Below are 27,134 nucleotides of genomic sequence, written 5' to 3'. Positions count from 1 at the left end.
GTTACTGCAAAAATGTAAAAAATGTTATTTTTAGGTTTCCACTGTGTATTACGGGGTTTCAGTCTTGTTTTATACACACAGGGCTATCTACCTTGCAAGTCAGCTTTCATCAATGCAACTTTGTCAGCAAAATTTAAAAAAAAAAGCAAAATATATTAAATGTTAGTAAGCAATACTGAAATGGGGCAAACATAGAAGAACATTCAGATTCAAAAAAGCATGCTGCTGTAAAGGGGGAGAGAAATGCTATGTAGAGCAAACAAATTAATAATTAACAGCCATAAATCTTAAGAGAAGCCAAAACTAAGAAAGCAATAATTGATTAGAATTTCACTATACATGTATTTATATAATGGTTAACTGAGCCGATGACACAAAGTGACTGCATTGCTTAGTTGAAGCATGCAGCCCCATTTGTCACGTGCAGATACAGTGTAGACGATGGTCATTAGAAGACCAATCATCCCTTTCTATTTTTTTCCCTCTAGGTCTTTTATCTTGCTATTGTAGTTAAGGCTTAAAACTGTAATGCCAGCCATTCTCTGTCAACAGTTGGACCTTACAGTGACACCAAACTATCAAAATGTATACACCATTTGGTAGATGAAAGAAAAAGTAAAGGATGGAAGAAACAAATTGCAATATAATTCCCCATAAAGAAACTTCCTTTACAAGATTGCAACGTGGAGTATTTATCTTTGCTTTTACCAGACTGGGTATAGATTTCTTACAGATCTCAGAGTTACATCTATATTTTCTCTTCCTCTATAACTGTCTTCAACACTTAAATACTGCCCTGTGAATACTTATTACAGTAGAACCTCACTAATAAGGGTTATCTTAGGGAAGGGTGGGAAGGGAACACCATCTACCTCAATACCTTTAGAGTATAAACTGAAGATATTTTCTAGTAAACACAATCTTAGGTTTTATGAAAATACAAAAATAGACACCAGACTAATTAGATGCTATTAACACTGAGAGCCTTTGAGGTAACTGCTCTAGTGAATACATGAGAATTATCTGTAATTAGATTTTGTACAAATTGATGTTTCTATAAGCATCAATTTTAAATATCCTCCTTACAACCAGATTTTTATTATAAATTTCTTAGTCACGGTATTCTTCATAAGAAGTTATTGAATGTAGCCTAAACATTCAATATGAATTTTTACAAATTCAGAAATCATAGCACTGTAACTACTAATTATATAATAATAATAATAGTAATAATAATAATCAGTATAGTAATAATAACAAAAATAAAAGTCGTTTTTAATAATAATAAAAATCTCCCAGGCCTGGGAGACCTGAATGGATGTAATAGTTTTTCTCACCTATTGCATCAAAAAACTAAGAGCCACTAAATTGCTTAGTTTTTGTTTTTCTTCCAATCTGTGAGAGGTAAGTGGTCCAATGACCTTTATTCCATGGCATTAAAGACTGAAAATAATTAATATTTGTTTAAAAAGAAAAAACTCAAAGCAATATTCCTTAGCACAGTCCTTCCTCTGGTACAAGCCCAGCCTGGGTCAGGGGCTGTGTTATCAAAGGACACTATTCCCCTGACTTGCCCAGCAGAAGGAAAGAGCAGGAGCAAGAACTGATGAGGAGCCATGTTTTTGTTTTTCTTTTTGCAAAAATTGTCAGAAATACAATTGCAAAATAATGCTTAACCCTAAAAATGGTAAAATTGCAATTCTAAAAAATAACCTGCCTGCCCATATTGTAGAGCAGCCACCCAGAGTGGCTGCCAAGCCTTTATGTGAGCATAAAGACATGCTTTATTATGTTTTCCATTATCACAACAGTCTTTATATATTCAGGTATTACAAGTGAATGCATGCCTATGCCTGACAAGTCACATTTTTTAAAGTACTCACCTTCTTGAAAAATATTTAAACAGTGACAGTCATTTGCACAAGACAAAACCCTGAATTTATTTTTCTTTTTAGTTATATAATGTCCTTTTTATTTTGTCACTGAATAAAATTGGGAGCAAGCCACAAGGATATTTGTATTAAGTGGTTAAAAATAAGGATATGTTTGAAAAGGAAAGGAAAGTGAAGGTAAAACTACAATGTCTGGAAACCAAAGAAACAATAGAGGAAAGTGCTTAGATGCCTGGGATTTCAAGTAAGGCAAAATTGGGTTCAAAGCTTCCATCATCCACTTACGTGCTGTGTGACCTTAGGAAGGTCACCTTACACCGCTAAGGCTCAATTTACTCTTCTAAAAAAAAACAAAACAAAACAGTAATACCTAATTGATAGAGTTTGGGGAAATGAAATTGCCTATGTAAACTTACTGCTACCAGTGCTTAATCGATGGTAGCTTTAATAGTGAAGTATTTCTGTAGCTTATAATGCAATTCCAGTGTTGAATGTTATGAGTCTATGCAAGTGCCTAAATTAAAATTGTTTCACTGACTTCATGTATGGAAGTTATCTTGACTCAGTATTGAGCTTAACTGAGCTTGATTATTGGTGTATTGCCAGTCTCTATTTTCTCTTAAGTAAGCAGGTCAATGTTTTTCCAGGTAGTAATTTTCAAAGTCTGGTGTCAGGCCAAAAGCATCAGCATCATTTAGGAACTTGCTAGAAATGTAAATTCTAGAGCCCCATCCTAGACCTACTGAATCAGAAACCTTGGGGTGGTGTCAAGTAACATGGGTTTTAACAATTCTCCAGGTGATTCCAATACTTGCTCAAGTTGAGAAACATTAATGTAAAGGGAAAAGGACAAGGTAAGTTCCCTCTGCTAGCTAATGTGTTGTGTAAATAAAATCAGCTATTACTCACTGAAATAAGTTAGAAATGAAAGGCAGCAAGTGATTATTGAGAGAAGGCCAATGACTTTTTACATGAAAGAACATTAGAGATTTGTGGGTCTTGGGTAGAAATGGTGGAAAATCTTGACAAGATATCATTTAGTGATGTCAAATTTAAACTATTTCTATTAATATGGAAGTTAAGTGATTCCAATGTGGTTTGAGCTCAAAATCCCATGAGAACAATCTTTAGAGAAATAATTTATTGAGTATCTAGAAGTTTACCACCAATCCTATAAATATGTGTATCTCATCAATTACACCTCTGACAGGTACATCTGAGATTATTCCTAGGAACCACAGAGGACAGAAATAATCATAAATTAAAAATTGTTAACCTTGATGTTGGAATGAAAAAATCAGGGAAGTGTCAAGGCAGAAAGGCAGGAGCATGGCAACATTCTAAAAATAAAGGAAAAGGGAGTAAAAAAGGGTGAGAATTATTAAAGCTCAGATATTAAAGCAAACTAGATAAGGTAAGGAAGGAGCCAATGTCATAATCTACTGAATGATTTCAGATGTTCAAACCACAGTTTAAAATTACCCAAGAAGATGTACAATCACCTCAACCAAATTGCTTATTAGATTATGATGGAAAATAACACCAAATTTTATTTCTGTAAATACACTTTCTCAGTACATTTCTTATTAGTTTTCCCTTCCACTCACCCACTCACATTATGTGCCAGTGGTGGGAGGTCATGTGTGTGGGTCTGGTTTTCTATCTTGTGAGTGTTTAGCTGTGACTGTGTCTGTCTGCTCCCACCATTTCTTGTAGGTGAGAATTTACGGAGCAACTTGTAGAAAGGCCTATTTTTGAAAAATGTTTTCAGAAGATTTTGTAGTACCTTTAAAAAAAAAATATATATATATTCTCACTTATTAGATCACCTCCAAGAATCAAAGTTATGTCCCACATTTTTGTCTCCATCCACTAGAGAGAATTTATTCACTTAACAATTTTGTTTCCTTTGCTAAGTTGGTAAAAGGAGAAAACACAGTTTCCCTTTGTTTTACAAAAGGGCATTTATACCAAAATTTGAAACAAAGTAAATAAATACAGCAAAACATTAAAAATGAACTCAACAAAGATTTCCATTAAATAATCTTATCCTCTGGCGTGATTAAAACACAATTTGAATTTCACCTGATTTTTCAGGGAAATACATGTTACAGAGAGAAAAAAATGTATTTCCAAATAAAAAATTTATATGTACTTAGGTAACTGCTAAATCTAATAGCATTATTTTGGCTGAGAAGACATGATTCATAATCTCCTGGGAGACAGGAATTCACATCTTTCTTTGCTTTCCCCGTATGAAATTTTCTTATGAATCTAAAATTTTCAAAATGGCCCAAACTGTATTCAACATTAAAAGAGAAGCAGCAACACATTCACAGCTACAAAATTCAGGATAATGTGATTAAATTGCATTTATGGAGGGAGAATTGGCTCAAATAACCTGAGGTGTTGAAGTGAAAATTATCTAAAATGAAAGTAGCAATCAAAAAGTACTCCTACAGATCTTAGTCTGATAGAGAACACAAAAGTACAGAAAGATACTTGAGCACATTTCTGAAGTATGGAATATTAGCTTTGGGTAATAGAAGAAACCAATTTTTGCTAAAACAAACTGATAATATATGGGAGACACTCTTGCTGCCAGGTAGAAACAAACCAAACCGTAATTTGAGAATGGGTATCTGAATGTTATTCTCTTGTTGTATCCTATTGAATGTAGATTTCAAAAAGCAGGCTCAAGTTGATTAACATTTGCTGGAGTAAATATGTTTTTCTAGTCCAAGTGGAGTATCTATTTAATGCTATAAAGAAAGCATTGCAGAAGTGATTAGCACACTAATTAGGTGAACTATAGAATGCAAAGAAGCAGAAAATAACAAGATCCATAGCTCCCATTTTATATCAGGCATTAGTCTAGGTTTGCAAACAGTCCAGAAAATTTAAGATTTATGGGATGAAAAGTTGAAAACATGAATAAGGACTTTTAAGCCGTAACTGGGGGTATGGCCAATTGTCAGAAATGAAAATTTTGCCTGCCAGAGAATTTTGCTGTTCTCATTTATAGGTGGAATTAGAATTATTTTGAGTGTGATAACAAAGATTAGTACCTTCACAGCCTCTCTCAATCTGTCCATTGCAGAAAAGAGCATCTGAGATGAGGTCTGGAAGCCGTCCATTTAGATCAACTGATGCCAGGCAGCCTTGGAAGCCCTCCTTGGCATGGACGAGTTTTGGCAAGGATTTATATGTTTCCTTGGCCACTCCTCCTATATACAAGTCACCTGTGGGAAGACAAAAATTTTGGTCACAAAAGCAACTTAACATTGACTTTAAACAACAGTAGAACACACACAAAAAAAATAGAGGTTTATTTTTCATTAAATTAATTTTAAAAAGTAAATTTATGACTAGATATTTTCTTAAAAGTACAAAACAATACAGGTGTTTGAATAATACATCAGCACCAGAAGAAATTTCTAGAAGCTATTTCCACAGAGAACTTAAATGAGTTCGATACAGTGTGGCAAAATGGAAGGAACATGGACCATGAAGTGGTCCCTGAATTATTGGGTTGGCCAAAAAGTTTGTTCACGTTTTTCCATAAGATGTTATGGAAGAACCCAAAAGAACTTTTTGGCCAACCCAATAAAATCCAAGTCAAGTTATTTACCGACTCTATGGCTTTGAGCATTTTCTTTTCTTTTTTTTTTTTTTAGTTTCTCTGATCATTAGTAACCTCATTTCTAAAATGGGAACAATAAAGCCTGTTCCATAGGGTTGTGTGAGAATTAAATGAGATAAAATAATGGAAAGAATCTATCAGAATGAAAATATGTAGTAGATGTTAGCAGGTGTTATTATTATCAAATCTACATTCTGCTTAGAGAGTTCTAGGCCTTTCTGTTAACTAGAAGCTCAATAAATTCTAAATGTCTAATGTCTAAAATTGCCTTTTCTAGTATGCTTGAACCTATTAACCTTGCTTGCACCTAACTTATTCACTAAGTCACTCCCATAGTAGACTATATATACCTGAATATTCCATCCCTTTTCAAGTATTTCATTTTTTAGGTAAAGGCATACCACTTTGAATTCTTTATGCTGTTCTGGGATCTATTGACAAGTTACCGATTAATTTTTCCCAATTTTATTACAGTTTCTAGTGGGACACTTTGCTCTGCTTGTCATCTTCATATCTCTAGGTTGAAGATTTCCCAACTTTATGGACTACTACTTAAAAAAAGAGATTGCAATCCAAGCTTGATTCTGTTTCTTTTCTATTAAAGATTATTCATCATATCTGTATAGCACTGAGTAGATGTAATTAACTGACTCTAGTAAACAATCAATGCAGAACGTAAGGAGGGTGACCCCAAATTTCCATAATATACTACTCCTGTTTACAAGTCCTGGTAACATATTCTATTTAGCTACTTACTTCTCTGACTTTGCACTGTCATTTGGATTTTCTCTCTCACATTAACCATTTTATTTAACTTTCATGTTACCTGATACCTTCTCCCACTGTAACACAAAACTCCTATATTCCTAATGTTCTCTGGGCCCCTTTGTATTGTTTTCATGGGACTTGGGAGGAAGGAGAACTGATACACATGCTGATGCTCACACTGTTTGTTAAGTCATGAGTAATAAAGTGCTTGGTGTCTGACCCAGAAAGCTTGTGTCTTCCGCCACCATCCGTAAAACAGTAATAGGCTAACCTGGTAAGTAGGGTAAAAATCAAGCAACACACAGAACACTCCTGATTGTACTGATGAGAAAACTGAGCTTGCTTAAAGCCATTTAGCCATAAAAAACTGAGAACTGGGCTTCCCTGGTGGCGCAGTGGTTGAGAGTCCGCCTGCCGATGCAGGGGACACGGGTTCATGCCCCGGTCCGGGAGGATCCCACATGCCGTGGAGCGGCTGGGCCCGTGAGCCATGGCCGCTGGGCCTGCGCGTCCGGAGCCTGTGCTCCGCAACGGGACAGGCCACAACAGTGAGAGGCCCGCGTACAGCAAAAAACAAAACAAAACAAAACAAAAATAAACTGAGAACTTAGGTCCCTGACCTACTAACTAAAGCTCTAAGTATTACACTAGGATGCCACTGATCCTGCATAATTTGTACTGAAGGTACTGGATATGCTTACTTCCCTCACCTCTTAAATAATAGGAAACATCTAGGTCCTTGCCCCTACAGTGAGACATAGTCACCACCCGCCTCTGCCGGAGACCCTCCAACACTAGCAGGGTCACCCACCTTGTATGTGAGTCAAACCCTGGAAACCGACTGGACGAGGGGAAGATGGCGGAAGAGTAAGACGCGGAGATCACCTTCCTCCCCACAGATACACCAGAAATACATCTACACGTGGAACAACTCCTACAGAACACCTACTGAACGCTGGCAGAAGACCTCAGACCTCCCAAAAGGCAAGAACTCCCCACGTACCTGGGTAGGCCAAAAGAAAAAAGAAAAAACAGAGACAAAATAATAGGGACAGGACCTGCACCAGTGGGAGGGAGCCGTGAAGGAGGAAAGGTTTCCACACACTAGGAAGCCCCTTCGCGGGCGGAGACTGCGGGTGGCGGAGGGGGAAAGCTTCGGAGCCGCGGAGGAGAGTGCAGCAACAGGGGTGTGGAGGGCAAAGCGGAGAGATTCCCGCACAGAGGATCGGTGACGACCGGCACTCACCAGGCCGAGAGGCTTGTCTGCTCACCCGCCGGGGCGGGCGGGGTGGGAGCTGAGGCTCGGGCTTCGGTCGGAGCGCAGGGAGAGGAAGCCTGCAGGGGGTTAGTGCGCCATGGCTGGCTGGGAGGGAGTCCAGGAAAAAGTCTGGACCTGCCGAAGAGGCAAGAGACTTTCTTCCCTCTTTGTTTCCTGGTGCGCGAGGAGAGGGGATTAAGAGCGCTGCTTAAAGGAGCTCCAGAGACGGGCGCGAGCCGCGCCTAAAAGTGCGGACCCCAGAGACGGGCATGAGACGCTAAGGCTGCTGCTGCCGCCACCAAGACGCCTGTGTGCGAGCACAAATCACTATCCACACCTCCCTTCTGGGAGCCTGTGCAGCCCGCCACTGCCAGGGTCCCGGGATCCAGGAACAACTTCCCCAGGAGAACGCATGGCGCGCCTCAGGCTGGTGCAACGTCACGCCGGCCTCTGCCGCCGCAGGCTCGCCCCGCCCTCCGTACGCCTCCCTTCCCCCCGGCCTGAGTGAGCCAGAGTCCCCGAAGTAGCTGCTCCTTTAACCCCGTCCTTTCTGAGCTGAGCGAAGAACAGATGCCCTCAGGCGACCTACACGCAGAGGTGGGGCCAAATCCAAAGCTGAGTCCCGGGAGCTGTGAGAACAAAGAAGAGAAAGGGAAATCTCTCCCAGGAGCCTCAGAAGCAGCGGATTAAAGCTCCACAATCAACTTGATGTACCCTGCATCTGTGGAATAGACAACGAACCATCCCAAATTGAGGAGGTGGACTTTGAGAGCAAGATTTATGATTTTCTCCTCTTTTCCTCTTTTTGTGAGTGTGTATGCTTCTGTGTGGTTTTTTTTTTTTTCTGTGTGAGATTTTGTCTGTATAGCTTTGCTTCCACCATTTGTCCTACGGTTCTATCCGTCCTTTTTTTTTTTTTTTTCTTAAAAAAATTTTTTTCTTAATAATTATTTATTTTAATAACTATTTTATTTTATCTTACTTTAATTTATTTTACTTTATCTTTTTTCCTTCCTCCCTCCCTCCCTCTCTCTCTCTCTCTCTCTCTCTCTCTTTCTTTCTACTTTTTCTCCCTTTTATTCTGAGCCGTGTGGATGAAAGGCTCTTGGTGCTGCAGCCAGGCATCAGAGCTGTGCCTCTGAGGTGGGAGAGCCAACTTCAGGACATTGGTCCACAAGAGACCTCCCAGCTCCACATAATATCAACCAGCGAAAATCTCCCAGAGATCTCCATCTCAACAACAGCACCCAGCTTCACTCAACGACCAGCAAGCTACAGTGCTGGACACCCTATGCCAAACAACTAGCAAGACAGGAACACAACACCACCCATTAGCAGAGAGGCTGCCTAAAATCATAATAAGTCCACAGATACCCCAAAACACACCACCAGACGTGGACCTACCCACCAGAAAGACAAGATCCAGCCTCATCCACCAGAACACAGGCACTAGTCCCCTCCACCAGGAAGCCTACACAACCCACTGAACCAACTTTAGCCACTGGGGACAGACACCAAAAATAACGGGAACTACGAACCTGCAGCCTGCAAAAAGGAGACCCCAAACACAGTAAGATAAGCAAAATGAGAAGACAGAAAAACACACAACAGATGAAGGAGCAAGATAAAAACCCACCAGACCTAACAAATGAAGAGGAAATAGGCAGTCTACCTGAAAAAGAATTCAGAATAATGATAGTAAAGATGATCCAAAATCTTGGAAATAGAATAGACAAAATGCAAGAAACATTTAACAAGGACCTAGAAGAACTAAAGATGAAACAAGCAATGGTGAACAACATAATAAATGAAATTAAAAATACTCTAGAAGGGATCAATAGCAGAATAACTGAGGCAGAAGAACAGATAAGTGACCTGGAAGATAAAATAGTGGAAGTAACTACTGCAGAGCAGAATAAAGAAAAAAGAATGAAAAAGAACTGAGGACAGTCTCAGAGACCTCTGGGACAACATTAAACGCACCAACATTCGAATTATAGGGGTTCCAGAAGAAGAAGAGAAAAAGAAAGGGACTGAGAAAATATTTGAAGAGATTACAGTTGAAAACTTCCCTCATATGGGAAAGGAAATAGTTAATCAAGTCCAGGAAGCACAGAGAGTCCCATACAGGATAGATCCAAGGAGAAATACGCCAAGACGCATATTAATCAAACTGTCAAAAATTAAATACAAAGAAAGCATATTAAAAGCAGCAAGGGAAAAACAACAAATAACACACAAGGGAATCCCCATCAGGTTAACAGCTGATCTTTCAGCAGAAACTCTGCAAGCCAGAAGGGACTGGCAGGACATATTTAAAGTGATGAAGGAGAAAAACCTGCAATCAAGATTACTCTACCCAGTAAGGATCATTCAGATTTGATGGAGAAATTAAAACCTTTACAGACAAGCAAAAGCTGAGAGAGTTCAGTACCACCAAACCAGCTTTACAACAAATGCTAAAGGAACTTCTCTAGGCAAGAAACACAACAGAAGGAAAAGGCCTACAATAACGAACCCAAAACAATTAAGAAAATGGGAATAGGAACATACATATCGATAATTACCTTAAATGTAAATGGACTAAATGCTCCCAACAAAAGACACAGATTGGTTGAATGGATACAAAAACAAGACCCATATATATGTTGTCTACAAGAGACCCACTTCAGACCTAGAGACACATACAGACTGAAAGTAAGGGGATGGAAAAAGATATTCCATGCAAATGGAAACCAAAAGAAAGCTGGAGTAGCAAGTCTCATATCAGACAAAATAGACTTTAAAATAAAGACTATTAGAAGAGACAAAGAAGGACACTACATAATGATCAAGGGATCAATCCAAGAAGAAGATATAACAATTGTAAATATTTATGCACCCAACATAGGAGCACCTCAATACAAAAGGCAAATACTAACAGCCATAAAAGGGGAAATCGACAGTAATACATTCATAGTAGGGGACTTTAACACCCCAGTTTCACCAATGGACAGATCATCCAAAATGAAAATAAATAAGGAAACACAAGCTTTAAATGATACATTAAACAAGATGGACTTAATTGATATTTATAGGACATTCCATCCAAAAACAACAGAATACACATTTTTCTCAAGTGCTCATGGAACATTCTCCAGGATAGATCATATCTTGGGTCACAAATCTAGCCTTGGTAAATTTAAGAAAATTGAAATTGTATCAAGTATCTTTTCCGACCACAATGCTATGAGACTAGATATCAATTACAGGAAAAGATCTGTAAAAAATACAAACACATGGAGGCTAAACAATACACTACTTAATAACGAAGTGATCACTGAAAAAATCAAAGAGGAAATTAAAAAAATACCTAGAAACAAATGACAATGGAGACACAATGACCCAAAACCTATGGGATGCAGCAAAAGCAGCTCTAAGAGGGAAGTTAGAGCAATACAATCCTACCTTAAGAAATAGGAAACGTCTTGAATAAACAACCTAACCTTACACCTAAAGCAATTGGAGAAAGAAGAACAAAAAAACTCCGTTAGCAGAAGGAAAGAAATCATAAAAATCAGATCAGAAATAAATGAAAAAGAAGTGAAGGAAACAATAGCAAAGATCAATAAAACTAAAAGCTGGTTCTTTGAGAAGATAAACAAAATTTATAAACCATTAGCCAGACTCATCAAGAAAAAAAGGGAGAAGACTCAAATCAATACAATTAGAAATGAAAAAGGAGAAGTAACAACTGACACTGCAGAAATACAAAGGATCATGAGAGATTACTACAAGCAACTCTATGCCAATAAAATGGACAACCTGGAAGAAATGGACAAATTCTTAGAAATGCACAACCTGCCAAGACTGAATCAGGAAGAAATAGAAAATATGAACAGACCAATCACAAGCACTGAAATTGAAACTGTGATTTAAAATCTTCCAACAAACAAAAGCCCAGGACCAGGTGGCTTCACAGGTGAATTCTATCAAACATTTAGAGAAGAGCTAACACCTATCCTTCTCAAGGATAGTGTTCCTCTCGGGAGGAACACTCCCAAACTCATTCTACGAGGCCACCATCACCTTGATACCAAAAGCAGATAAGGATGTCACAAAGAAAGAAAACTACAGGCCAATATCACTGATGAACATAGATGCAAAAATCCTCAACAAAATACTAGCAAACAGAATCCAACAGCACATTAAAAGGATCATACACCATGATCAAGTGGGGTTTATTCCAGGAATGCAAGGATTCTTCAATCAATGTGATACACCATATTAACAAATTGAAGGAGAAAAACCATATGATCATCTCAATAGATGCAGAAAAAGCTTTTGAAAAAATTCAACACCCATTTATGATAAAAAACCCCCAGAAAGTAGGCATAGAGGGAACTTTCCTCAACATAATAAAGGCCATATATGACAAACGCACAGCCAACATCATCCTCAATGGTGAAAAACTGAAAGCATTTACACTAAGATCAGGAACAAGACAAGGTTGCCCACTCTCACCACTCTTATTCAACAGAGTTTTGGAAGTTTTAGCCACAGCAATCAGAGCAGAAAAGGAAATAAAAGGAATCCAAATCGGAAAAGAAGAAGTAAAGATGTCACTGTTTGCAGATGACATGATACTATACACAGAGAATCCTAAAGGTGCTACCAGAAAACTACTAGAGCTAATCAATGAATTTGGTAAAGTAGCAGGATACAAAATTAATGCACAGAAATCTCTGGCATTCCTGTACACTAATGATGAAAAATCTGAAAATGAAATCAAGAAAACACTCCCATTTACCACTGCAACAAAAAGAATAAAATATCTAGGAATAAACCTACCTAAGGAGACAAAAGACCTGTATGGAGAAAATTATAAGACACTGATGAAAGAAATTAAAGATGATACAAACTGATGGAGAGATATACCATGTTTTGGATTGGAAGAATCAACATTGTGAAAATGACTCTACTACCCAAAGCAATCTACAGATTCCATGCAATCCCTATCAAACTACCACTGGCATTTTTCACAGAACTAGAACAAAAAAATTCACAACTTGTATGGAAACACAAAAGACCCTGAATAGCCAAAGCAATCTTGAGAACGAAAAACGGAGCTGGAGGAATCAGGCTCCCTGACTTCAGACTATACTACAAAGCTACAGTAATCAAGACAGTATGGTACTGGCACAAAAACAGAAATATAGATCAATGGAACAGGATAGAAAGCCCAGATATAAACCCACGCACATATGGTCACCTTGTCTTTGATAAAGGAGGCAGGAATGTACAGTGGAGAAAGGACAGCCTGTTCAATAAGTGGTGCTGGGAAAACTGGACGGGTACATGTAAAAGTATGAGATTAGATCACTCCTTAACACCATACACAAAAATAAGCTCAAAATGGATTAAAGACCTAAATGTAAGGCCAGAAACTATCAAACTCTTATAGGAAAACATAGGCAGAACACTCTATGACATAAATCACAGCAAGATCCTTTTTGACCCACCTCATAGAGAAATGGAAATAAAAATAAACAAATGGGACCTAATGAAACTTCAAAGCTTTTGCACAGCAAAGGAAACCATAAACAAGACCAAAAGACAACCCTCAGAATGGGAGAAAATATTTGCAAATGAAGCAACTGACAAAGGATTAATCTCCAAAATTTATAAGCAGCTCCTGCAGCTCAATAACAAAAAAAACAAACAACCCAATCCAAAAATGGGCAGAAGACCTAAATAGACATTTCTCCAAAGAAGATATACAGACTGCCAACAAACACATGAAAGAATGCTCAACATCATTAATCAACAGAGAAATGCAAATCAAAACTACAGTGAGATATCATCTCACACCAGTCAGAATGGCCATCTTAAAAAAATCTAGAAACAATAAATGCTGGAGAGGGTGTGGAGAAAAGGGAACCCTCTTGCACTGCTGGTGGGAATGTGCATTGGTACAGCCACTATGGAGAACGGTATGGAGGTTCCTTAAAAAACTACAAATAGAACTACCATATTACCCAGCGATCCCACTATTGGGCATATACCCTGAGAAAACCATAATTCAGAAAGAGTCATGTACCAAAATATTCATTGCAGCTCTATTTACAATAGCCCGGAGATGGAAACAACCTAAGTGTCCATCATCGGATGAATAGATAAAGAAGATGTGGCACATATATACAATGGAATATTACTCAGCCATAAAAAGAAATGAAATTGAGATATTTGTAATGAGGTGGATAGACCTAGAGTCTGTCATACAGAGTGAAGTAAGTCATAAACAGAAAGACAAATACCATATGCTAACACATATATATGGAATTTAAGAAAAAAAAATGTCATGAAGAACCTAGGAGTAAGACAGGAATAAAGACACAGACCTACTAGAGAATGGACTTGAGGATATGGGGAGGGGGAAGGGTAAGCTGTGACAAAATGAGAGAGTGGCACGGACATATATACACTACCAAATGTAAAATAGATAGCTAGTGGGAAGCAGCCACATAGCACAGGGAGATCAGCTCGGTGCTTTGTGACCACCTAGAGGGGTGGGGTAGGGAGGGTGGGAGGGAGAGAGACACAAGAGGGAAGAGATATGGGAACATATGTATATGTATAACTGATTCATTTTGTTATAAAGCAGAAACTAACACAGAATTGTAAAGCAATTATACTCCAATAAAGATGTAAAAAAAAAAAAAGGAAACATCTATTGACTATTAACCATCATTCTTAATATTAAAGGAAAGCATGTTTTTGATCTGAAATAGGATACTAGTTTTGAAACATTTGATTTTTCCCTTCCATATTTCCTTTCTCTCCTTAGTCTTTTTTCTCACTTAAATTTCAAGTGATTGTGTTTTATTTGCCTCAGAGACCAAAGATATAAAGTTATCTTTATGTATTTGATCCTTAAAATTCAAGACTCTTAGAGGAGTGAAATAGACAGAATATACAGGCAATTACATGAGAAGAGTAAAGCTTTCCTGCCCCTCATGTGGGCAAGCAGGAGAGAAAGTTGGAGGAGAAGAAGTTTGAATATAGTCATTGCCCAATAGAGGACATAGTGATGTGACTTGAGGCCTGAGCCCTGGTGGATGCCAAAACCTCATGTAGGTTGAAATTAATACTGATCTGTGTGCATTTCCTCAAGAGAACCCAGAGGCAGCAGTGATATCCTTGAGAAGAAAGAGATGGATAGTTGATTCAGACATGCTGGGAGCTTTCTTAGCCTGACAGAACTTTTCACATCCCCTTGTTGTGTGGCAGCAATGGAACAATTCCCAGAGTGGAACAGGAGCAAGCAGAAAAAGGCTGGCCTGAGGAGGTCATGCACACAAGAAAGAAGATGCTGGGTAGCAATTCAGTGGGCACCTAAGAAATTAATCTAGAATATCTGAGACCAACTCCTGTGCAATCTCTCTACCTCCCCAGATACTGGTACAATGGAAGTCCCCCACCCCCAAATCATCTAGACATAATCCCAAGGAAATAAGGGAACTGAAATTGCCTGAGATTACATTTTCACTAACTCAAAGAATCACAGCTTAAAACAGAAACCAAGGTGAGTTATAGAAAAACAGAGAAAGTGACCTTTCTTGCTCATCTGAGATTGTCGGCTGAACTTTATGCTATTACATATCAAATATCAATGCAAGGAAGTGCTCCCTACATTCATTTGCTGAGCTAACTTTGTTAGGAAATTTCAGCTTTCCTCTGGGCCTAATGAATGTAGTATTAGAGAACAGTGGGAGTTGAATGAAGAATTCTTGTCACTGCTTCAGGTTTTTCAGATGTAGAACTTAGTACTCAAAATTATGTATGGGATGCTATATATTTGACAACATATCTTCCTCTTTCTGATTGTAACCTCCTGGAGGATAGAGATTGTGTCTTTGTCTTAGATTCTCCCACAGTGCCTAGTACTGGGCTACAAGCACAGTGGGCAATCAATAAATATTGTCAGTCAACTGATGGATTGAAGTCACAGTAGATAAGAATCAGAAAAGAAAGAAGAATGGTAAGGCAACACATAGGGAGAGAGCTAATCCTAAAATGCACTTACTTCCTTTCCCCACTTCCTGCTACTTCCTATATTTTTTCCTATCAGCACATTTACCTGCCCAAATAAGTTTTTAAAGCTTATTGAGGAGAAGTAGTAATCTTTCCCTTGTGTTGTTAAAGAGCAGAAAATATTGATTCAAGCCGTGCAGGATTTAAGCCTCAGACGTACCAAGGTGGATGAGTTTGGCTTTACAAGCAGGGGACTCATTCTCATTTTCATTACTGAAGCTGCACTTAGCACCACAACTTAATACCATCTTTATAAACTCTTCATATAGCAGAGGGTGGTCTTAAGTCTCCCACAGGATTGCCACAGGAAGAGAACAAAGGAAACCTTTAAGTGGCCTGGGTCCTGTGTAACATTAGCACTTCATCAAAGATGCACCTTTTCCTTTTCATCCTTGGGGTGATGGAAGGAAAATGACCCATTAGCACTAATGGGATCTTGCAGGCAAAATTCTGTGCATGGCAAGGAAGCTAGGCTTTTTAATGACCCAGTGTATGAACGAGAGCCAGGATGGACATCCAGTAAGAGTCAGTTTCCTATGGACTTGAAGCCATGCTGTTACCCTTCCTTCAAGCTATGAGTGGTTGATTTTTATTCATATTATTTAAGTAGGCCATGTATGCAACTGACAAGGAAATGATGGAGCTGTGGCAGAAGAAGGTGCAAAGAACATGTACAGAGCCAGATAATCTCAAACATTTGGGGAGTGGGCTTTTAAAAAAAAAATCAAGAAACCCTTATCTTTGTCACTAGTGTGGAGTGTGTGTGTGTGTGTGTCTGTGTGTGTGTAACGGCCCCCCTCTCAAGAATGTCATCTGTGGAATGATCTGAGATGATATCACAAGTATCCGTTTCCCAGTAGTTGGGCAGTAATGAGCAGGGAATAGTGCACAAGCTTCTTAGTTATACTTGGCTACAAACACCTGGTTCTGATTGACATTTACTGATTGCCTCAGTGTAGGCACATTAAGTTACATAACTTCAAGAGTCAGATTCCTCATCTGTGAAATGGGTTAATAATGCCTACTCTGTAAGGCTGTGAGAATTACAGAGAATGTATGTAAGAATTGGGCACAGCGTGTGCTCAGCACATGATTGCTACTGGTGTGGCAGTGTTGGTGTGTGTGATAAGGACTATCCATCAACAGTGTGCCTCATTCTATGTTGACTGCACTGAGAGATACAGAAGAATGAGAAGTACAGGTTGTCCCCGTGTTTCTAGTACAATTAAAGTGTCAATATGTCAAATGTACAAGTCTTATTTTCTTTGCCTTAGTTTAGACGCATTTGTGTACTTGAAGTGTGCCCTGCACTATACAATAAGCAGCTTGAGAGCTTTCTTTGACATACTCAGTTTGAATCCCAGCAGCATTGAACCTGGTAACATAAATGCAACAATCGCTTGATAAATATCTTCTATTTTGATCTAAACAGACTGAGACACAAGAATTCTGTGAAGCCCAAGGAACAGGTTGTAAGGTTCAGGCTAAATGCACCTTATAAAATCAGAGAAATAAAAGGATTTTACGGACATCAATTGAAGTATCATGAACGAGTTTAGACCAAAAGAAAGTATAGGATACATTACTTTGTAATGACATAAATGAAGGTGCCAAACATGGGGAACAGCACAAATGTACCAAAAAGACAAAACTAATACAGCATTCAAAAAAGAGCACAAAAGGCCAGAATGGGCTGGAAAAGAAGAATTTTCAAAGGGGCCATGGTAAATAATGTTGGATAAAAAAAGTCAAAGGAAAGCCTTGAGTAACATGATAGAATTTGTGACTAATGGTTTTTTTTGTTTGTTTTTTTTTAAAGGCAATGAGAAGTCCAAAAATAAAAGCCATGCAGGCTAGGAGATGAGGGAATTTGAAAGAGTAATAATTTGGAGAGAAGAGATGAAACTGCATTTAACATTAAACATGTGTAATTTGAGTAGGCGTGTCCTACAGGGGTGATATGAACTGGGGGCTTAGGGATGCTGGGGCTGGAAGGCCTGGCTTGGGAGCCATCAACCAAAAGCAGAAAAATGAAGTGGTGTAGGAGGTTTTCTCTTCTCTTAAAACAGGGAGCATGAGGCAGAGCAAGGACTCTTAGCTCTACAGCAGCAGAATGCCAGCGTCAAGGTATAATTAGTTCTTTGACTCAGCTTTGCTGTTTATTCATATGTATTTTTTAGTGCCTCTTAAACATCTCAGTTTCATTTTAATTAAAAAGAGCATACATAAAATGGACAACTGCTTTGTAGATTTGGATAGCTAAAACTCTAGGGAAACTTAAGGAGGCTCCCACAATCTCTTATAAGTGGCATTTGGAAAAAAAAAAAAAAAAAAGCTGGAGCAATACACACTGTCTTACTTTCCTACTGGCCAGACTGGAGAAAGTACAATTCTGGAGGCTTTGATGAGAGGATTTGACTTTGGACAGCAGATTGGGAGACTACGCTAACTTTCCTCTCAATTCTTGTTGTGACTGGCTAGTAGAAAAAGTCCAATCAGGCTGGGCTAGTTTCTCAGAGTTATTCTGCAGGAAAATGCCCTTCCTTACATCAGAGAACAATCAAACTCTGCCCCCACCTCGATTTGTATCTTTATCTTTAATTTTAATCTTTTGTCACACATCCACAAATGAACATCGGCAGGTTAGATCTTGACCATATAAGTTAATGCAGGCTTTCTCTGGGAGACAAATTAAATGTAAACCTCTTTTTATAACAGGTGTGCCCTGTTAGAAGAAAAATCATCTCTAGTCCCTGGAGAACAAGTACAAACTTATTTACTTCATGTTTTTTCTCGGTAGAAAGCCAACATTACTATTTCCTGTGATTGCTTAAATAAATGATGTTAAATTACTAGAAGCAAAAGCATGGGAAATCGTTAATATTTCTCTAACACATTTGAACCTAAGAGTAGATAAATGAATACTTTCATAACAATGAACAGTTTGGATTGAACAACAAACACTATCCGAAACCACATCTAAGTTCAGGGCACACCAAATAGTCATTACTGAAGTCAAAGTTGGCAATTCAAGTGGATGTTTTGCTCAGAAACACTACATCTGTGTCCTTCATAGATCTCTATGAAAAATCAGGTTAATTTTAGAAATTCAGTGGTCATCAGTTTGATTTATTAGATATTGTTTAAATTCTCTATACCTTAGTGTTCCTTGGTGCATAAAGGGTTTAATCCTAGAATAACCTGTTTTTACTTCTAGGAAATACCTGTAAATCCTTATCTTTAGGCCTATCCTGGTTTTCTCAGTTCAGCCTAAAAACAAACCATCATCTTTCTCCCCCTCCCCACACTGGGAAATTACTTCTAGACTTCCCTGTTTTATAGCAATCACATTTCTAGTCTCCTTATTACCCATACTGAAATTAATTTCAATATCATTTTTTAACTCCATTCTATTTCTTATATCTTACATTCAAATTATTGCTGAGAACTCTGATGTGGATGACTCAACTTGGCCAATACTTCTGACATCTGTGCCTCCATTTTCCTTTCCTTTTCCAGTTCTTATCTTCCTTTCCCCACGTACACCTTTTATGCAGGAACCCATTACCTGGTGTCCCTGCCTCTATCCATCCTCCTCATTAATACCATATCCATCGTCCCCATACTGTGTTCTGATTTCTTTAATACCTCCCGCTGGTTTCTAAATAAAGTGTGAGGCTCAGGATGGTCACAATTTTGAGATATCCTCCCTCAGTAACTTTTTCTAAACTTTGAACAATGTCTCCCCAACAATTTTTGCCAGGGAGAGAATTAGGCTAACATCAATCCTCTACCTATATTTTAATCTTTAGTCAAACTGTATCTTTCACCATTTCTCCAATACTGCACATTCATGCTGTTCCATCACTCTTCACAGTACATTACTTCCATCATGAGTGTCTTTCCCCTTCCAATGTTCCATTTCAAAGCCTGATGCAATTTCGGGGCCTCAACTCAAATTCTACCTTGTTAATGTATTTTCTCAGTCATAGGCAACTATGATCTTTGAATCCCCGTAACATTTTGAGCCTCTTTTCTGACAATTACCATTTCCTTCCCAGTTCTCTGTGTGGATATCTTGCCTTCCCATTATTTTATAAATTCCTTGAAGAAAGCATCATAAGCAAAGCACCTTTTTAGTCTCATTTTTACTTAGCACTCACTAATTATTTGTTGACTCATTAAATGAATGGATGAATTAGCAGTTTTCATTCAGTAAATAATCATTTGAACAATAAGGACATAATGAAGGTTCCCTGGTTCCCTCCACCTGAGAAATAATGAATGAAGTTAATTGTGGGGAATTTTTCTTCTACTGACCCCTTTCTTGAAGCCACCCAGCTCATTAAGAGGGTTCAATGCAGTGACATTTTTTTCCATTCTGACAGTGTAATTCAGGAACAATTTTAACCAACATGTGTTGAATTCATTTGCAGAGAGAGGCAGACAAAGATAGAGGTACAGAAATAGTTTAGGGTATCAATGTGTGGTGATGAGAACCTATTCATGAGTCTCTTCAGCAGTTAAAATAAATGCCAAAATCTTTGTGGGAAATTACATTTCCGCCTATCCTGTACCTTTACCTCATTCTATCTCTGGCCATTCTGTCATTCTCTGTGTTGCCCCATATACAAATATGACCTTCTGTGTTGCCCCATATACAAATGACCTAACTCTTGCAGCCTCCCTAGGCACACTCCCCACTATGGACACATTACACTATTTCTCCAGATGCTTCTACTTTGTTACACTGTTATCATTACAGAGAGGTGGGCATTTATCGTTTGTGGTCGTAGAACAGAGCCAAGCTAACTGCGTGGACCTCTGATGCTTTGCCCTGGTACCTCTGTTAATCCCTATGTGCACTTTCTGTGGGTTTGCAGATGTCTCTCTCCATCTAGCCTGTGGACTGCCACTCCAGGATTCCTGGGGTTAGATTCCCTCTGGTTTCCTGCTTCTCTCTCTCAGGTCCTTGCCAGCCACAGGTATCCCTGATCCCACAGCAGGCTCCCATATCCAACAGTTTGTATATTGTTTTCACTACAAAGGCATTGAATTTCACAAAAATCACTGAGACAACTGAATTTAAATGTACAGAGCCCGGACCGAGTGAGAGAGAGCCTCATCACTGCTTTGAGTCCTTCATGATCAGTGTAAGCTTTGCCATGGTCAAAACCAGAAAAGACAGCTCTGACTTTATCATTATAAAAATAACTGACATTGGTGTAGTGCCCTAAACTTTACTGAGCACTTGCACATAGGTATTGTCATTTGGTTTTCACCCCATGAGCTACAGAAAGAATAAAGGTTATCATGGACACGTGTCCCAGACAAAGACACTATGGTTCAGTGCTACAACACCAGAAAAATGGCAGGGTCCGATTCCAAGCCCAGGTCTCCTGAATCTATGATAATTTTCACTTAATCGCACTAGTTTACACACTGTATAATCCAGGTGGTGAGTGGCCAATTTGTACAGCTCCACTGCTACAAAATAAAGGAATGTTTTGGAGTAACTTGGCCAGTGGAGAAAAGTAATGGTAATAAATGTTCACAGAGTCCGAGCCAAATAACACAGATTCCCAGGACAATGCGGGACACATCTGCATGCTCACTGAGTAATCTCATGAAAATAAAGCCATTTGCTTCTATAGTCATAAACGTTAGGTATCTAAATTCCAGTGAGTGGGTAGAACTCTTATGACTTCCAAATTTGATTTTTAGGTATGGAAGCCACTTTTCAGTTGTCTCCCACAGAGAGATAAGTAAGACACCTGCATTCATCTGTAACCCAGCCTAATACCTGTGTGTGAACAGGTGGGCGGGCACCAAGAAAACCGGAGTTCAGACCTTAATGTTTCCCTGTAGTAAGGCTTTAAGAGTTAATATTGACATTATAGTTATGGACAGGACAGAAAATGCTTTCAACATTCTGAAATTTCTGTTTCTAGCTGATATTTTTGAAATAAAATTGCCCAAAGAAGGAGAATTTTTGAAAAGTATGATTGTAAAACTGAAGACAGATGTTGTGTGTTTGGCCAACAGACTGTAAGGCAAAACTGGTGGGAAATAATAAAGTGAAATTGCTATGGAGGGGTGTGTGGTAATCCATCTTCTTTTTAACCATGCCAGGTCAGTGACACTGTGGCAGTTGGGATGCGAGTTCGGGCATATCACTTCATGCCAAGCTAACTTTGTCTCATGCTTGGTAAATTTACCTTTTGGTAAAAACAGGGTTCAAATATTTTCATTACTTTTCCATTTTCCCCACCCAAGTGACAACCAGTTTAGATACTGTAGACATACTTTAGCAGCATCCATCCTGTCACCATTTCATGTTTTGTTTTCCACTCTCTGGGTGTTGTTCTCTGGGACTGCATACGGTCTGCAGAGCTTCCCTATCTCACAAATACTGTTCCACCTGACACGTGCACAGCACCTCAGTTTGAATGGTGTTTTGCCATCTCTCGTTCCATTTGATTCTCATACCAACTCTTCACAATAGGCAGGAAGTTGTTATTATCCCTACCTGACAGGTGAGCAAATTACCCTTTGGGAAAGGTAAGTGACCTGCCCAAGGTAATGCAATCAGTCCCAGGAGAATAACACTGGCACCCCAGCCTCCAGTTCCAGGTGACCTCTTTTCCCACTGTACTATACTGCCTCCTAGTTTAACTAAAAACCTTTTCAGTGACAGGAATAGAATGGGTAGAGGCGTTTAGAAATGGCTGTTCTGTAAATTAATAGAGACTTATAACTAGGGGTCCTGTAAGAGGACCTATTCAAACCTGTTATCTTTCCTGAAATTTTGAGGAGCTCAGTATAACAACTTGGCTTTCTTTTTCAAAATAACTTTTCTTATTTCAAAGAAATTTTCTTTTCCTATTTCAAAATAAATGTACATTTATTTTGGGTGGGGAAGATCTAGTGGTGTACAGAGTAAGTATAAAAGAACAGCTTTTCTCCATCATAATGGCCTGTTTAATCCAGGTCAAAAACGTCACCTGCTCTCCACTTACATATACAGAAGAAAAGAGGGGAAAGCCACGAGGGTTTTCTGGAGAGCTTGAAAGGACAAAGTGATACAAAGTGCCCAAAAACCTTTACAGACATTGCCAAAAAGCTTCTAAAATATGATGAGCTTCAGAGAGTCAAATAAAACTCTTATATTTTTCTTAAGTGCCTGAACTCTTCTGTATTTTTTTCAAAGAACAAATTGCTTCTGTGCTTAAAGGATGGAAGAGTCTCAATCAGGTCATCAAATCCCACTGGAATAGTATATAAAATTCCCTAGGGCATGTCTCCAAATACTTTGTTCTTGCAATACTTAAATTATTCTTAAGGAGAAATGCAAATAGTTAACAGCAATAATCAAAAAGTGGGTCGAGAAGGTGTGGGGAACTTTCCCTAAAGGCCAGGAAAATGGAGGGCTTTAACAGTTGAACGGACTAGCAAATAACCTACTGGAACAAGCTGAGGATGGATTGATAGGCCAATCTCCAATCATCCAACCAAGTACTATATTTGCCTGGGCCTGCTTTAAGCATCTACAAATACAAATGTTCTATAGAATACATATTAAGGACACACAGTAATTAAAATTGTTGGCTGTTGTGTTTGACGAAGACTTTAGGGGCTAAGGAAACAGAACCAATATATAGGTTATATACAAGGCATATGGATGGGAAGAGCAAGTGGAAAGTGAAAGGAGAAACACCCAGTTATTTTGTAATTACCAGAAGTGACATTTGCAGCATTATACAGGTAGTAATGTAGAAGTTTGAAGAACTATGTTTTATACAAAGGAGGAAATAATTTCTTTTATTACATGACATTTTCCCCTAAAATTAATATAAGTACTATCTTTCACTCTAGATATCCAGAAGGAATCCCTTCTAATACGTTGGGAAATATATATAGTAGTATTTAAATATTTCTATGGACCTGGGTTCAAATTCTATTTCTGGGCAATTCACTTAGTCTTAAGTCCCCATTTTCTCATCTGTAATATGGAGGCACTAATGTCTCACTCATCTAATTGCTGTAAAGATTAAGAGATCATACTTGTAAAATACAGCATCAAAATTGGGGTTCTGACTGAAGTGCCAACATGATAGATATATGATAATGTGAGTCTGAGGCAGATACTGAGATGCAAAATTTACAAAGGAGATGATAAAATACTGGTTCTCAGTCCTTGAAACCCTCAGTTATATCAAGAACGTCATCATCATCAAAGGGGCCCAGTGGGCTTCCCTGGTGGCGCAGTGGTTGAGAGTCCGCCTGCCGATGCAGGGGACGCGGGTTCATGCCCTGGTCTGGGAAGATCCCACATGCCACGGAGCGACTGGGCCCGTGAGCCATGGCCGCTGAGCCTGCGCGTTCGGAGCCTGTGCTCCGCAATGGGAGAGGCCACAACAGTGAGAGGCCCGCGTACCGCAAAAAAAAAAAAAAAAAAAAGGGGTCCAAAACTGGAAAGAAAGATGCCCAAGAATATTTTCTGAGGTAAGTCCTACGGTGGGATAAATTTGCACTCCTGCCCGATAAACGGGGACTACATTCTACCCCCAAGCCTAGTGGGAAGGCTCTCAGGTCTCCTGGAGAACTTGTTTTATGTTTCTTGAGGTTGAGGGATAGAGAATTGCTGGGTTATAGATACAGTACATTAGTACAGGACCTGAAAGAAGTCTTTTTACAGTCCCTGAACTGCAAGGTGAAACCAGCGGTGGGAGATCCAAACAGTGTTTGTGTTGAGGGGGAGCAGGGTGGGGAGTTGGGGGGTGGAGGTGGGGACAGAACCCAGTACAGTGTGGCTACGAATGCTAATAACCAACCTCTAAGAAACCTGGGAATGCCAGCTGGGCTGTCCTGTGCCAGGGCAGTTATGGGAAAGTGGCCTAAATATTGCCGAACCCTGTCCTACCCAGGTGGGCCTTACAAGTCCACCCTCCTTATAAGCACTTGAGCTTTTTTTTTTTTATTATTATTATTATTTTTATTTTTTGTGGTACGCGGGCCTCTCACTCTTGTGGCCTCTCCCGTTGCGGAGCACAGGCTCCGGACGCGCAGGCTCAGCAGCCATGGCTCACGGGCCCAGCCGCTCCGCGGCATGTGGGACCCTCCCAGACCGGGGCACGAACCCGCGTCCCCTGCATCGGCAGGCGGACTCCCAACCACTGCACCACCAGAGAAGCCCATAAACACTTGAGCTTTAAAGAATACACTGGTTGAGCTTGTGCACAGTTGTGAGAATTAAATGAGATCTTATGAGTAGAATATTTATAAGAGTGCATGGGATGTGATCAGCCCTCAGAAACGGTTAAAGTAATTATTATTACCGTTTGATTTTTTTATCATTACTGTTTAGGTGAGATGTTTAACCTTCCTAAGCCTCACCTTAGCTTCATCATCTGTAACGTGGAGCTAAGTACAGCAACCTCACCAGTTAGCCACAAAAAACAAGGGGATAATATATGTAAGTCTCTTAGCTACTGCTTAGTGAAAAGTGGATGATGATGAAGATGATATGATGGACCTTGCCTAAGGACACCCAGAAATAAATGGTAGAAACGCTATTTCACCCAAGTCTGTCTGACCCCAAGCCTGAAACTTAATTATAATGCTACATGGCTTCTTGCATTATCCTTAAGAAAAACCACAATAATTAATTGCAAAGGCCAAGAAAGGGCCCCTTTTTTTTTTTTTTTTTTTTTGCGGTATGTGGGCCTCTCACTGTTGTGGCCTCTCCCATTGCGGAGCACAGGCTCCGGACGCACAGGCTCCGGACGCACAGGCCCAGCGGCCATGGCTCACGGGCCCAGCCGCTCCGCGGCATGTGGGATCTTCCCAGACCGGGGCACGAACCCGTTTCCCCTGCATCGGCAGGTGGACTCTCAACCACTGCGCCACCAGGGAAGCCCCAAGAAAGGGCCCCTTTTAAGAGCAGACACAGAAAACCACATGAATGTGGCATTAACAAGAAACCCTGATTGACCTCACGGGGTTCTGAAGTAGCATCGCAAGTACCCTCCAGTGTATGAAAATGATGGGCCAGCAGCAGCACAGTGGCATTAAAAATGTGCTTTCCTACATGAGTAAAGTTAGCAGAACTGGCTTTGAAGCATCTCTACAATAGTAGGGGTGACTTTGTACTAGGTCCACCCAATTTTCCAGTCTATTCCGATTTTGACCCATGGCTCTAGATGAATTGTTCAGGGTCAGGGGTAGAAGCTAGCTGTCCTCTGAGTCACGGTGTAAGAGGGCTGGAGCAGCATTATTATGAAACCCTAACTCAATGAAACAACTGCCTGAATATACTAGTGATTCTTACTTTTGAGATTTATAATGAACAATTGTAATATTATCCAGATGCCAGCTGGGGCCTCTCTGTCCTTTGTAGATCTAGAGGGGCCTGGTTTGAATCTTTCCAGTTCCACAGAGGATGAAAATCTGGTTTCCTTCCTCCTGTGTCCCTGTGAATTCCAGTGAGACTCCGACTTCTGCTTCTGGCTTTTGAATCCCATGTGCTGCCTCTGACCCCCGATGGACACAGTCTCTGTCTCCACCCACAAAATAATTTTGTTCACCCAAGCATTTATGATTTTAGCCATCTGAACAAATTGGTGCCATGCAATGCCCAGTTTCCCACCATCTAGATGACTGTAGCCTCAATCCCAAGCCCCTGCTCCAGAGCAAGCCAAACCCATCCCCTTGATTTTTGCATAGCAGCTTAAAGATCACCTTTTGGAGCCCTTGATGGCTCCACTTATACCCCAAGTAGACTGTCCAAATACTTCTTCAAACAAATCCAGAGCAGTCATATTTTTAGAGTGTGACCCTGCCTCCTATCCCCCAACCCTGGTCACAGGTAGGACGTGTGTCCCAATCAAATTTACTCCTCCAAGAATTTGGCCCTAGGCCTCCTAAAGCCAAGTCAGTCTCTCCTGGGTATTTAAATTGGTCAGGGGTGGAAGGCCAGGTCTGGGGAGGCCAAATTTGCCAACGATGGTGAAAGCAGAGAAAGCCAGCATGCAGAAAGGGAGGAGAAGGAGGGCTCCCTGGGAAGCCAGGAGAAGGCAGCTCACGGCCCCCATGGAGACCAGGAGGGGACGAGATGCCAGCTTGTTGCTGACAGCTTCCCTGATATGGCTCTCATGAGCTCCAGCTGTAAATTTTCTCTTTCTTGCCCTTGGGTTCCTTGAATGCTCTATTCTGCCCCACTTCCCCCTTTTTCATTTAAGTTAGTCTATATGGGTTTATGCTTCTTGTACTCCAAAGACCTTTTTATTTTTCTTCCTTCAGAAAAAAAGAGGGAGGTCTGAGAGCCATGAAAACGGAAGACTTAAGGCCTTCTTCAGTGAAAGAGAAGATACCGAGCTTTTCTTCCCAGATGCCCCTGACATAGGGAGCTCTTGGCCGAGAAGCTCAGCCTCTAAGAAGACAGCTCAGCTGCACTCCTGGCGTTCTCTGAAGAGGGAAAAGCTGTGATGAGGCTGAGGTC

At 39.8% G+C, this 27,134-nt stretch overlaps 1 protein-coding gene across 33 annotated transcripts in view; it reads right to left on the bottom strand.

Moving 5' to 3' along the window:
• Positions 1-27,134, bottom strand: part of NRXN1 (neurexin 1) — a gene marked incomplete at both ends in the record, with an annotated part of 1,144,386 nt that overhangs the window by 541,129 nt on the left and 576,123 nt on the right. For 23 of the 33 annotated variants that reach the window (XM_079720554.1, XM_079720524.1, XM_079720533.1 and 20 more), the window contains one exon: positions 4,961-5,134. In XM_079720554.1, the coding sequence (XP_079576680.1) occupies positions 4,961-5,134 (174 nt within the window). Of the gene's footprint in view, positions 1-91; positions 119-4,960; positions 5,135-27,134 lie in introns of all 33 variants that reach the window. The other 10 variants (XM_079720542.1, XM_079720558.1, XM_079720520.1 and 7 more) reach the window with 1 other exon arrangement.

This window comes from Hyperoodon ampullatus (assembly GCF_949752795.1).
Source record: "Hyperoodon ampullatus genome assembly, chromosome: 15".
NCBI lineage: Eukaryota > Metazoa > Chordata > Mammalia > Artiodactyla > Ziphiidae > Hyperoodon > Hyperoodon ampullatus.
This window is presented reverse-complemented; position numbering and strand designations above follow the sequence as displayed.